Raw genomic sequence first — 14,264 nt, 5'->3', positions numbered from 1 at the left:
ATTTTTAGCAAAATATCTACTACACTCATTTAAAAGTTTGGTTCTGTCTATAGCTTATCTCTGTCGGAAATATCTTATATATAAAAAAAAGGATAAAGGTCCTGATTTTTTAGCTAAATCTACACTTTTTTGAAAGTTTGGTACTGTCAAAGCTTATATCAGTGTCTCTGAAATGCTCATTTTTCAGTTAAATCTACAATTCTAATTTCTTTGGAAGTGTGGCACATGCCAGCTGATTTATATGCCATGTGGATATGAGTATGGTGTGTGTATAATTGAATAGATGTGATTGAGTTAGAAATTAAAAAATGTATGGAAAAACTTAGAGAAAAAAGAAGCACTAATATTAACTGAACAAATGTTTTTTAAGAAAAAAAAAGATTTAGTTAGTACCCAAGAAGTGCTAATCTCAAATCATAGAAAAAAAAAAGATTTAGTTAGTACCCAAGAAGTAGCTAATCTCAAATCATAACTAGTTTTATTATTAGTGTGTAACCCAATCGTGTATCACTTTTTTTAAAATAATTTAAATAAGTATCTAAGTGTATTTTACATGTACCAATAAGAATTGAGATTAGTTATTACCTGTCTCTAATTAAAACTCGTGATTTCAATTTAAAATTACATGTAGGATTTTGAATTTCTCTATACTTCTTTTGATAAAAACGCACACACACGTACATTCTTCACCGTCTATTTCCTAGGTCAAAAAGCACCATCCATTACAATAAGAAATCGCACACCAACTAGTAATATAACAATTTAAAGTATATAAGTGGTAGGTAAATTTTTTTTAAAAGACTAAGTGGAAGATAATTCTTATATTATTATAAGTTGATTTTATAGAATTAAATTAGGTTCAAGTGATATTTTAAAATGATATTAGCATCTATCTAGTGTGTATTGCTTAAAATCATCAAATCATCCTATATAAAGTGTTTTGGACTATTAATAAAATTTTAGTTTTATAAAACTTAACGTCCGAGTTAGGTCAACTTAGTAATGAGTCACGGGTGATCATTGTTACCAGCACAATCATCACTAATGTGATTGCAAACACCACCAACACTATTGTTATTGTCACCATTGTTACCACTAACATTATCATCACTACTAATATTGTTATCACCACCATCATCATCCATGTCACTTTCACCGTTATCATTATCATCACCACCATTACGAACAACAACAATACCACCTTCATGACCACAACTACTAGCGTCATTGCGACCCTTACCAACATTGCTACCACCACTACTCCATACCAATATCATCGACATTACTATTACCACCATCATAACTAATATCACCTTCATCACTGTCACCATCATTGGCTGTCACCACCACATCGTCACTATCACAACCAAATGTCACATCTATCGCATTGTTATTGTGATCATCACTATTATTTCTATTGTTGTTGTTTGTTGTTGATACCATCATCATCGTTATTATTGTCGTCGTCATCACACAAAAACACTCTAAGATTAGTTTTAATATAATATAAAACTTTAAAATAATTTATTTGAAACTAATTATATTTTAAAAATTGGTTTAATTTTTTGAAAAAAACTAAAACTAAAAATTAAAAACCACCCAAAAAGACTCTTATAATCCTAAAAATTGATTTTATTTTAAAAAAAAAAAAAACCATAACTTAATAAAACTCACAATCATACTGAACAACACACTAATTATTAGATACGTTAGTATCATACTTTTCAACATATTTTTTTATTATTAATGTTGTTGTTTGAAAGACAAAAGTATCTTTATTGGAGAGCAAATGCAAGAAATACTACAAAAAAAAAAAAAAGACACATGAACTATTTCTAAGGTATAAGTCTTATCTTGCTTCCAACGAAATCCCAAAACTCAATTCACCTAAGCTTTTGTTATCTACCGAAAAAGTATTTTACTAATTCCTCTGTCACACTAAATAATGGGAAGTCAAGCCTACGTATCCTTCTTGCACGTCGTAATGCATTTAAACAGCCAATTACAATATAATGGAGAAAGAAAAAGGACACAATAAAAATTGAAAACCATAATCATTTAGGCCATCTGGGTTAGTTGGTGAGTCTTACATCACCTCATCTAAAAATCAAAAGTATATTGATTATGATCTCTAAATGGAATAAGTGAAGGGTGAGGCTGATCTCAAATCAACTTAAGCATGCAGTGTCCCCTTTTGAGGCATCAATCATCCTTCCCCAAGTCCACTTTTTGTTTACTTTTTCTTCTTCAGCTATATACATAAATCCACACTTCTGACATTTTCAGCCAATCCCTCCAATTAAAAGCAATAATTAGTGACAGCTATGTTCTAAGGGTACTACTAGTTTGTTTACTCTTTTTTTTTTTTCCCTTGAATAATTTTTATCCGCATATTCTTTTCCTCAAGTTCAAAATTATACATTCCAAAATAATAATGGCTTGACAAACTCGATTTGGGGCATGAAGACAACCGAAAGGGCAACACAGAATTGCATGTCCCACGCATGGTGCGAAAAGGAGGAAAAGAAAACACAACTCTCATTATGATGTCTGTGGGGACTTCAATTTCCAGCATAAGCATCTTTCCAGGTAAGGAAAGCAATTCTATCCCACCATGCATTTTCCCTTCAATTATCACACACCATTTGAGAGAAAGCAAAACCAATCGTAGGATATAAACAAAATTAACTTTGAGTATCATTTACTTTTTTTTTAAACTAATTTCTACCGTTCAGTTTTCAGTAAGAAAATTTTGAATTTATTTTTATTCACGTTTGATATAAAATATTTTTATATATTTATTTTCTTATCCGTAAAAATGAAGATAATTACCTAAACTTTTACAACTAATTCATGTACGAGTTAGACGTCTTCCATAGACATTTAACTAATTAGAAATTATACTAAATATATTTTAAGTAAATACAATATAAGTATCTTATAAAAAAATAATTGAAAATAAAGACACCACTCAAAGTAATTGACTAAATTCTTCAAAAGAAAAATAGTTATGACAAATTTACATCTATCAAAACACACACAAATATTTTTACATAAAATTAAATGAAGAATACCTAGTATGCCATACAATTACTTTTTAACATCTCTATAGATAATGTGAAAAGTATAAAAAATGAAAATAAATTGAAAAAAATATGGTAGTAGGAAAAAAAAAAGTGTAAAAGCCAATCAATGTCTTTTTCACAAATCACTTTATTTCTTCAAACTTTCTTTTTTTAAAAAAATTGTGCGTGCATTGCTCTTTCAACTATCACTCTATATATTAGCTCCATACATCAAACAATAATAATAAAAAAACAAAGCACACGCTCCACATTGGCATCGACTTAATGCGTGGTTTCCCTCGCCGGAGATCGGTGGAAAACCGGTCATCTTCCCGGCGGAGACCCTCCATCTTCTACGGCGCCGGCAATTCGGAATCTATGGACGCCGACGACTTCGCCGACGTCTTTGGTGGCCCACCGCGAACTCTCCTTGCGCACAAATTCTCGAGCTCTGGTTCTTTTTACGAGGAAGTTTTCCGACCACCAGAGTTCACGTTCCCGGCACCTAAGGATGGCCGGAGCTTGCCGGTGTTCAGGATTCCGGCGAGGAATGAGGGATTTTACAGCGACATATTCAGGTCGGACGATGACCGGAGATCGAGAGAGCGGTCAAGGTCACTGTCGAAAGAGAATTCGTCGTCGGCGATGAGTTCGGAGGAGTTAAGCCCTCGCCGGCCGGCGATTGGAGATGACGTGGCACTTTCTGGTTTTGCTTCAAAGCTAAGGTACTTTTAACAGTTGGGAGACCGAGAGACACACCACTGAGAACAAAACTGAAAACTCAACTGTTTTTTTTTTCAATTTTACATCCATGCCCTTACAAAAATAAGTTAGTAATAAATTTTATAAATTTTGGATTCAATTCAAAAACTATTAAAGTTGTTTTTAACTTAAAATCAAGTTAACATGGAATCAAACATGAGAAAATCCACTAAAAATCATATTAATATATATTGTAACATGATTATAAAAAATCAAACGTTAAACAAAACACGAACTGAATACATGCTTGAATTTTACAGAGATTAAAAGTATTTTTACTTTTTTTACAAAAAGAGTATTTTTACTTATAAAGTAATTATTTTCCTTTTTATTTTATATATTGAAATCAGCAATTGTATGTTGAAATTCATTAAAATACTTTTTTAATTTTAATCCAAACAGAATGGGATGAGAAGAATTTCTCTTATGTCCTGGTTTATTTTCAAAGCTGAATTTTTTGTTTTCTATTTCCATGTTGGAAGTGTTAGAGTTTAATTTCGATACGGCCAGAATTCAAAATTGGTTTAGATATGATATTAATTAAATTCTTATTTTTTCTAATTTTTTAATAGATATCTTAAACTGTAAATAATTGTTTTTGAAAAATTGAATTATCCGAAAAAATACTAAACAAATGTTATTGATATTTTTTTGTGCTTTTAATTGTTCAGTGGCTTGCCTATTCTAAACTTGTAAAATACTAGTAAAAAGAAGTGTTTTGTTTTTTCAGAATAAATTAACCGAATGTAATGAGCCAAGCTTGGTGAAGTTGGTGGTTATAGGAAGTAAACCATTCATGGCAGCCATTTCATTAGTCAATACTTGTATGTCACTTTAATCTTCAACTATGTAGCCTTTCTAGTTTCCACAATAATGTTAATTTTTTAGGATTAGATTAAAGAATAAAAATGATTTCCTGAAACTGTGGTAATGCAGTAATGGAATTCTGAGTGTTCCAAATAATTGCTACAGGCCAATCAATATTCCATGGAGATGGAATCCATCCACTGTGATGCCTGAGGCTGAGGAATACACAAGTAAACTTGGGGTGCCCCTTTTTGCATGCAAGGATCAGTCATTTGAAATTCAGCATCAGGACAATGAATACAAGGAGAACTTCAGAAGCCCCCATTTAGGATCCTCAAGAAGAGCCTCATCCCCAGAAACCATTAGTCTTGAATCCAATTCATATCAAAGCACCAAAGTGTTCACTGATGACTGGGAGCTCAATTCCCCATTTTCTGTCGTCTCTTCGCTTTATCAAGAACCTGAGGCAAAATTTTCTGTGCATGATCGTGTGCTTTCAGACCAAATTATAGAAGATGATGATGACGACGACGACGACGATATTATGAGCTCCTATGTCATTGAACTCAACTCCAACCTCAGAAGGGAAGAGTGTGGAGAATCAGCCATTGATGAAGCAATTGCATGGGCCAAAGAGAAGTTTCAATCGCAAAGCTCTGATGAAGAATCAAGCATAAGAAACGATGGCAAAGAGCAAACTGTTGGAATAGGTGATTGTCTTGGCTAATAAAAAGTTTCATACAAAGTTAATGTATTCTGAAACAGTCTAGCGGAAGCTTATGTTTGTATTGTATGATGCAGGAGGCTCTGATGCAAGTGAATACCATGACAATGGAATTGGAATAGTTCAAACTCAGGAGGTAATGTATTGGATAAGCCTAAATAAGTATCAGCATATCATATCATATAACTGATACAAAGCTTAATCAGATCTTTTATGAAAATAAATGTTTGAAATATGATGTTGGGTTGTAAAATTGAAAAAAAAAAGAGGCAACCATTTATTAAGAACGAAACTTTTTTCAAGTGATTTTGATTTAAACCATTCCATGCTCTGCCAATCGTTGAAGATTGATGACACAACCTCCAATTTCCCAAGATCACACTACTAGTTAATAAAAGATATTGTTCAAGAAATTACACATATTAGTGTTTCCTTTGTTTTCATTTCTATTTCCTCACAATAAAGCTTATTGATAGCTGTGCTTTATCTACAGAAGCAACAGACAGAAACAGAGAAGTTAGACAGAGATATAAGATTGTGGTCATCTGGCAAGGAAACAGATATTAGGCTACTACTTTCAACATTACATCATGTAAGATTTTCTTTGTTGATGATTTCCTATTACTGACAATATATGAAATCTTCCGTAGTTTTATACCCCATTTGAGTATACAGATAGATAACACAGGAGAATTGACCTGGTTATATTTTTTTCATTTCCAGATTCTAAGGCCTGAGAGTGGCTGGTATGCTATTCCTCCTAAGAGTCTATTAGAAAGCTCACAGGTGAAGAAGGCTTATCAGAAAGCAAGGTTATGCCTGCACCCAGACAAACTGCAGCAAAGAGGAGCAACACTCCTTCAGAAGTATGTAGCAGAGAAGGCTTTCTCAATTCTTCAGGTGTGAAAAATTTATAAACCATATATCATAAATTCTATTTCCACTTCTACCATTAAGTTTTTTTGTGGCAATAAAGAATGCTATGAGAATCAATGCTGATTCCAAATTCACATTGAAACAGGATGCATGGGCTGCATTCATTTCCATAGATGTTTCCTTCTAGCCAGTGGATGACTCTAATCTTGATAACTCAGTTTTGTCTTGAGATTTGTGGACAAACACCAAGCTTGACATTCGAAATGTCGGGAGTGTTTGTTGTTGACAAGCAGCATATATAGCTAAATACATGAAACTTGAACACATCAGCTCTTTTGTACAAATAGTTTACTGATGGATCTGCTGTTCTATTTATGTTTGTATCATAACTTCATAAGCTGTTTGTTGCTTAGGTAGGTATTGTTTCTGATGTAGTTAACAGAAGGTAATTTGATTGGCCTTAGTATTTGATTTGTATATGATATGAAATGGAAACAAGAGTTAGTTTGTATGTGATTCATATGGAAACCTATAACCCTATTGCAACTCCATCTCGTTGACTACAGCCAAATTACATGTCATACTCAAGAGGTTTCAATCTCCTACATTTTATTAGGAAAAGAAAAACTATTCAATAACCAATATTAACACATGTAAATGCAATTACTATAAATTATTGAAAGAAAACTTATAACTACAATGTCTCAAATTCAATGCAATTATAAAATTAAGTTGGATGCCTTTGGATTAAAGGAAGGAGATAATGGAAAGAATAGATTCCGCTGTAACTCACAAAATTAGGGTTCTAGTACAGTGCTTTGTGTAAAAATTCTTAAGGGGTTTCCTAAACTATCAATGATAGGAAACAACAGGATCTTGAAATCTATGGTTTTCACAAACAATCAATAAATAACAATAGATAATGATGTGTACCTATCTCTTCAGGAACTTCTCTCCAGTGCACTTTGATTTCCTTGAAAGATGAGAGAAATAAGATTTCACTTCCTTAGGTCTTTCTTTTCTGCCTCTCTCCGTTTGTGATGACTATGGGTGAGAGAGAACACTTTCTGGTCAGGAAGGGAACCTTATTTCACGTTAGTGGGTATTAAGCCCCTTTTATAACCACTACTCCCATCAAGTAGCAGTTAACCCTAAAAACTTCTCCTATTAAGCCCAATTACAATTTAGCTCTTAATCGTTAATTATTTACTTATTAGTCCCTACATAAGTCACATGTCTCTCACATGAGACATTAATTCTTACATTCTCCCACTTGGCTCATGTGACATTAATAAACATTATGGACTAAATAAATAAATAGATTAACTAACATAATGCGCATTAAAAATGGACTAAATTGTTCTATACACTGGGTACATCATAATTTCATGATTAAGAATATGAACCAATTCGAGTCATGGCGGTTGTACATCATCTAATCGACATAGTCCCTTCCATGTACTACAAATTAGTCTTTTCCTTAATATGATCATTAGTTAGGAGTACATAATTGGTCCAACATAATGTCTTCATTCAAGACAAAACCTGTTAACATTATTCTAACACAAACATGCATGCAAACATAGAGAACAGGTAATCAGAAACATATCATAATTGAGCTCAGAGTGTCAGCAAAATTACATAAGGTAAATTACACTTAATGATCATCAATAACAATAATGCCCATACTTTCAACATGTTCTATAATGTCTTGGGCAATAATCCCTTATTCAAAGGGTCAACTATCATAAGGTTTGTGCTAATATGTTCCATTGACACTCTTTGTTTCTGAACTTCTTCCTTCACGACAAAGTACCTCAATTTCATATGCTTAGCACCCTTAGAGTATTTGTCGTTCTCACAAAAAAATATTGCTGCGAAGTTATCACAATACATTTTCAGCGGCCTAGCAATACTGTCGACAATTCCAAGCCCTGAAATAAAGTTTCGCAGCCAATTAGCCTGAATTGTAGCCTCAAAACATACTATAAATTCAGCTCTCAGATGCAACAACAACTGATGCATACAAAATTACTTTCATTTGTTTTCGTTCCATATCATTTATAGGATATTGTGCGAGACTAACTCTGTCTCATTTCTAAATTAGAATAGGTGATGTTAAACACCTTTCCATCTTGAATCTCTATAGCACTTTATCGATATATATACTTTCTGAGATAAGCCTAACAATCCTTGTGATCTATTATGGAATATTTCTATCCCTATCACATAACTTACCTCACCCATATCTTTCACTTCAAAGTTTCTAGAGAGAAATTTCTTAGTCTCGTGAAGAAGATCAAGATCGTTTGCTACAAGCAAGATATCATCAATATACAGAATTAGAAAATAACCTTACTCCCACTGACCTTCAGATACATACACTGATAAACAATGTTTTCCTTAAATCTAAAGGAAATAATGGTATCATTAAACCTCAAATACCATTGGCGGGAAACTTGCTTTAAGACTGTATATTGATTTCTCTAGTATGCACACCATATGTTCATTTCCTTCAACTGAGAACCCCATTGGTTGGTCCATACAAACATTCTCCTCTAAATCTCCTTTCAGAAAGGCGGTTTTCACATCTATTTGATGTAGCTCCAAGTCATAATGGGCTACTAATGCCATAATAATCCTGAAAGAATCCTTTCGTGAGACGGGTGAAAACGTCTCTTTATAATCAATGTCATCTTTCTGAGTAAATCCCTTAGCAACAAGTCTAGCCTTGTAACGTTCAAGGTTGTCATGAGAGTCACGTTTAGTCTTGAAGACCCACTTACAACCAACTCTCTTACAACCAACTCTCTTACAACCCTTTGGTAATTCTAAAGGTTCCAAACACCGTTATGTTTCATGGAATCTATCTCTTCTTTCATGGCATTTAACCACTTCTCAGAACTATCACAACTTACAACTTGTGAAAACAAAACTGGATCATTATCATTAATGCTTAAGTCTGTTTCTGTTTCATGTAGGTATACCATATAATCATTTGAAATAGCTGGTCTCCTTTTCTCTTTGAGACCTTTTTAATGCTGCTTCTTGTGGTTCCTCCATAATAGGTTCATTATGCATCATGGGTTCATTATTGTGTTGCTCCTCTTCATTAATTTTGTAACAACAATTTAAAAAGAGCAATCACCTTACTGCTAGAGGCCCAAGTTAAAATGACTTGCACTCTAACTTCTTTAATTTCCACTTCTCGTAGAACTGTACTCCCACTGATTTCACCGTTTTCAATGAACCTTGCATTTCCAGTTTCGACAATTCTCATACTATGATTAGGACAATAAAACATATACCCCTTTGACTTTTCTAGATAACCAATGAAATATCCACTGATTGTTCTTGCATCCAATTTTCTTTCTTGCGGATTATAAATCCTTATTTTTGTCTGGCAACCCTAAACATGCAGGTGCCTTATACTAGGTATCCTATTTGTCCACAGTTCAAAAGGTGTCTTTGGAACTGCCTTACTAGGAACCATGTTCAACAAATACATGGCAATTTTCAAGGCATACATCCACAAAGATACAGGTAAAGTCTAATTGATTAACATACTCCTAACCATATCCATTAAAGTTCTATTATGTATTTCTGATACACCATTTTGTTGTGGTGTACCGGGAATTGTGTATTGCACACAAATGCACGTTTCTGAACAAGCTTAGCAAATGGACCTGGGTGTTGCCCAGTTTCATCATATCTTCCGTAATACTCATCACCTCTATCATATCTAATAATTTTCACATTTATGTCTAATTGCCCTTTTATTTCATTGTAGTAAATTTCTAAGGCATCCATTGCCTAAGAAATCTCGGGCAGTAAGTAGACATAACCGTAATGTGAATAATCATCAATAATGGTGATAAAATATCATTCCTTTCCGAAAGAACTAACATCAAAAGGTCCACAAATATCAGTATGCACAATTTCAAGAAGCTGAGTGCTTCTTGTAGCTCTTTTCTTTGTATGTTTTGCTTGTTTTCCCTTAATACAACCCACACAAATATTTAGATCCATAAAATCCAGATAAGGAAGAATTTCATTCTTTATTAATCTTTCCATCCTTTCTCTAGAAATGTGACCTAAACGTTTATGCCACAAGAAAGCAGATCGTTCATTCACTAAACTATGTTTAGTGCCAACACTATGATGCAGAGTCAAAACAGTTTCAGCATGCAAACTGTCTAATTTCAATTTATATAAACAATCATAAAGGATACCAGTACCAATGAGATGATTATGCTTAAATACATTAAAACATTCATTACCAAAATTAAAAGAGTATGCAGTAACATCAAGTTTAGATAATGAAACTAAATTCCTAGATAAACTAGGTACATAAGGAGTTTCCAATAAATCTAAACGATGTTCAGTGTCGAGTTTTAAACAATAAGTCTCAACTGTTTCCACTGCAGCTTTCACTCTATTCCCCATGAAAAACAAACTTCTCATTTGGGCTTATGGTTTGGATGGTAAGGAATCTCTGCATAATGTTAGAAACATGAGTCATACATCCAAAATTAATCTATCATGTATCATGGAAAACTTCAGTTAAGTTTGATTCAAAACATACATGAGCATTAAGCTCACTTTTCTTTTCGAACTAAGACTTACACTTTAGGCAATCCTTTTGGAAATGTCTTGATTTCACAAAATTGACAATTATTGTCCTTTGATACCTTTCTTCTGAATTTGCAAAGAGTCGTTATTGTTCTTTAATGACTCTTTGCCTTTATCATGCTTCTTCATAAATTTCTTTTCGAGCTCCTTGATTCCCTTGGTGGCTTACATAATGGACTAAGTGACTTCCTTGATTCTTAAGCCTCGTTTCTTCCTGAACTAACATACTGTGCAATTCATGCACATTCCATTTATCTTTCATGGTATTATACTTCATTTAGAACAGGCCAAACTCAGACGGTAATAAGTTTAGAATAAACTGAACAAGAAAGTTCTCATTCACAGTCATTATATTTCCAAGGTCTTAAGTCTTGCTGCAATGTTTGTCATCTCAATGACATGTTCATACATAGTACGTGAACCATCAAACTTCATGATGGTCAATGTATTCATTAATGTCCCAACAACAGACTTATCAGTTGTTTGAGAATACTCTCCCACTAATCCCATAAACTTTTTAGCACTTTCGATTTTAGGGAGAGTTGTCTTAATACTGTCTACAACAGTCATTCTCATTAACATTAGACTCAGTCTGTTAGGTCTTTTCCAAGTTTTATAATGAATTTTCTCTTCATTGCTACTAACATCAATAATAGTAACAAATTTTTCTTCTAACATAGCAAGATGATGATCCAAAACACCGAGGTGAAATTGGACTTGCTCATTTCAGTCAGAGAAGTTAAGCCCATTAAAATTGGCTCAGATGATGCATAAGAATCCAATGAATTCAAAACATGTATTACATAATAAAATTCACATAAGTGTTTTGAGACATAAAATACATGTCATACATATGATTCATTCAGATAACGGATAATGTATATTGATGTTCTCCTTTGGGTGATACACCAACATACAACATACAAACATAATGATGCTAATAAAATTTTAACATTATTTGGCAATTAAATATGCACCAATTAGTAGTATCTATTTCCTTTGGGCATATAAATAAAACTAATGATACACACAAATCGCCTACAATTATATTCATTAATTATAAGAACAACTAATCAACCTTTGGGCGATCCATAAATGCCTTATAACAATGAATTTCAATTACCCATAAACCAATAACCATATAATTTAGCATCCATTATTCTATGAGTAATCAAAATAATCATTAATTTTGGAATTAAATAACCTTACAAATTTGGTCACTTTGGTGACTAACAAATTCAACACACATTTAATTCCAACCAAGTATAATTGAAATAATCATTAATTTGGAATTAAATAACCTTATAAATTTGGCCATTTTGGTGACTAACAAATTCAACATATATTTAATTCCAACCAAATATGTATGGTCTGTACATACTTATTGCTATTAACAATTCATAGCCATTTTATTAATTTCATTCCAGACCATAAAATAATATTTGCATTATGTTTTTACATTCCAACACGTTCAAGCAAATATGTAGCATATACATATATTTACTGCTACCAATAATTGCAAAACATTCACATTAATTTAATTACAGAACATAAATTTTCAATCCTTTAATCATGTTCAACAATAATTTTTTCGGAAAAAAAAATCAAGTGGGATTGGAAATAGCAAACATAAGGTTGCAAATAGCAATTTCCAAAATTTCATATTTTTCCTACAACAAAACGTGCGCAACTTTTTAAAATTGAAATTAAATCTTTACCTTTAGGCACGCTTCCTTTCTTTTACCATTAGAAGTAAAAACTTTCTCCAAATTTAATATATACATGTCGTGCAACTTTCTCTCTCATAATCATAAGTTTTCAAATAATCTTTCTCCAAAAATTGGTATTCAACAATAATAAAAATATTGCCAATAAAACAATACATGCAGCGGAAAATAAAATTCCTAAATTTCATAATTAGGATTTATGCATAATTGAGAGAAATTGAATTATCCCTAAATTTCATAATTAGGGTTCATACATAATTGAAAGAAATTAAATTATCCCTAAATTTCATAATTAGGGTTCATATATAATTGAGAGAAATTAAATCATTCTTGGAGAATCATAAATTTCATAACACATGCTCTGATACCACATGTAAAAATTCTTAAGGGGTTTCCTAAACTATCAATGATAGGAAACAACAGGATCTTGAAATCTATGGTTTTCACAAACAATCAATAAACAACAATAGATAATGATGTGTACCTATCTCTTCAGGAACTTCTCTCCAGTGCACTTTGATTTCCTTGAAAGATGAGAGAAATAAGATTTCACTTCCTTAGGTCTTTCTTTTCTGCCTCTCTCCGTTTGTGATGACTATGGGTGAGAGAGAACACTTTCTGGTCAGGAAGGGAACCTTATTTCACGTTAGTGGATATTAAGCCCCTTTTATAACCACTACTCCCATCAAGTAGCAGTTAACCCTAGAAACTTCTCCTATTAAGCCCAATTACAATTTAGCTCTTAATCGTTAATTATTTACTTATTAGTCCCTACATAAGTCACATGTCTCTCACATGAGACATTAATTCTTACACTTTGCTTACATCAAAATGCGTTATCTCGAGACAATTTTTTCTATCTGTTTATACAATATATAAAGTGTGTGTTTGGACACACATAAAATGCATATGTTATACTATAAATAATGTCAAACAGGGGAAATAATGAATGTGGATTCTCTGCAATCCCTTTTGTAACTACATGATTACTTTAGAGTTTAATTTTAATATGCTATCAATGTAACTAATTAAAAATCTTTGTAACCAATTTGGCAAAAAGGATAAAAGAGAAGATTTTCATGAAAAAGTGTGACTCATGCCAATTGGAGGACCTCTTACTCATATCTTAGCAGTTCCAAGTTATCAAACAGCTTTTATAATTAGAACGTTATGGTTGATCGCTACAAAAGTAAACCCTTCTTAACTTTTTATAATTTTCAACTTCCAGAAGTATCACAAATATACACATGCCCACAAGGGAACGATTATCCTGTGCTACGATGTCAGTCTGAATTTTACATTTCATTATAAAAGTGGTTCACTTTACAAAATTATAAGGAAACGCAAAGTTGGTTATCCTTACATCTAATTGACTTTTATTTGAATTATTTCTCAATCAGCACAAGGTCTCGTAACACTTTCAATTATAATGTCAAGGAATTTACCTTAGTTGGTTAACTCAATTAGTTGAATAAAATGCATAAATAAATAAAAAAACTTTCAACTATAACTATATCTAGTTTAAATGGAGAAAAGAGTCCTGCAAGAGTTTGGTATAAGTGGGTGGCTTTCAATCAGGCTTTTGGGCTTATCAGATGGCATCCCCAGGGGTGGCGTGGGTTGTTCAATTAGAAGGAAGTGAAGGATAATGGGAAGAGAAGCCGAGAGAAA

The 14,264-nt window shown here is 32.6% G+C and overlaps 1 protein-coding gene across 2 annotated transcripts; it reads left to right on the top strand.

Moving 5' to 3' along the window:
• The first annotated feature begins 3,292 nt into the window (after positions 1-3,292).
• On the top strand, positions 3,293-6,785 carry LOC100797148 (uncharacterized). Of its 2 annotated transcripts, none has more exons than XM_006585650.3 (6): positions 3,293-3,790; positions 4,800-5,344; positions 5,436-5,494; positions 5,852-5,950; positions 6,082-6,258; positions 6,380-6,785. In XM_006585650.3, exons 1-6 carry the CDS (start codon positions 3,351-3,353, stop codon positions 6,419-6,421), a joined length of 1,362 nt encoding a protein of 453 aa, XP_006585713.1. In that variant the 5' UTR covers positions 3,293-3,350; the 3' UTR covers positions 6,422-6,785. The 2 variants fall into 2 exon arrangements, with proteins under 2 accessions (XP_006585713.1, XP_014634685.1); XM_014779199.2 differs by having other exon boundaries at positions 4,764-5,344.
• Positions 6,786-14,264: the final 7,479 nt, after the last annotated feature.

This window comes from Glycine max, chromosome 8 (genome assembly GCF_000004515.6).
Source record: "Glycine max cultivar Williams 82 chromosome 8, Glycine_max_v4.0, whole genome shotgun sequence".
NCBI lineage: Eukaryota > Viridiplantae > Streptophyta > Magnoliopsida > Fabales > Fabaceae > Glycine > Glycine max.
Note: the sequence above shows the minus strand (reverse complement) of the source record. Positions and strands in the feature narration are given on the sequence as shown.

What these genes read in the sequence shown, in the direction of transcription:
- LOC100797148 (XM_014779199.2), top strand. Translation starts at nt 3,351, where the DNA reads ATGCGTGGTTTCCCTCGCCGGAGATCGGTGGAAAACCGGTCATCTTCC. An exon ending in AGAGCAAACTGTTGGAATAG is followed by an intron (nt 5,345 to 5,435) that starts GTGATTGTCTTG and finishes TGTATGATGCAG; the next exon opens with GAGGCTCTGATGCAAGTGAA. An exon ending in TACTTTCAACATTACATCAT is followed by an intron (nt 5,951 to 6,081) that starts GTAAGATTTTCT and finishes TTTCATTTCCAG; the next exon opens with ATTCTAAGGCCTGAGAGTGG.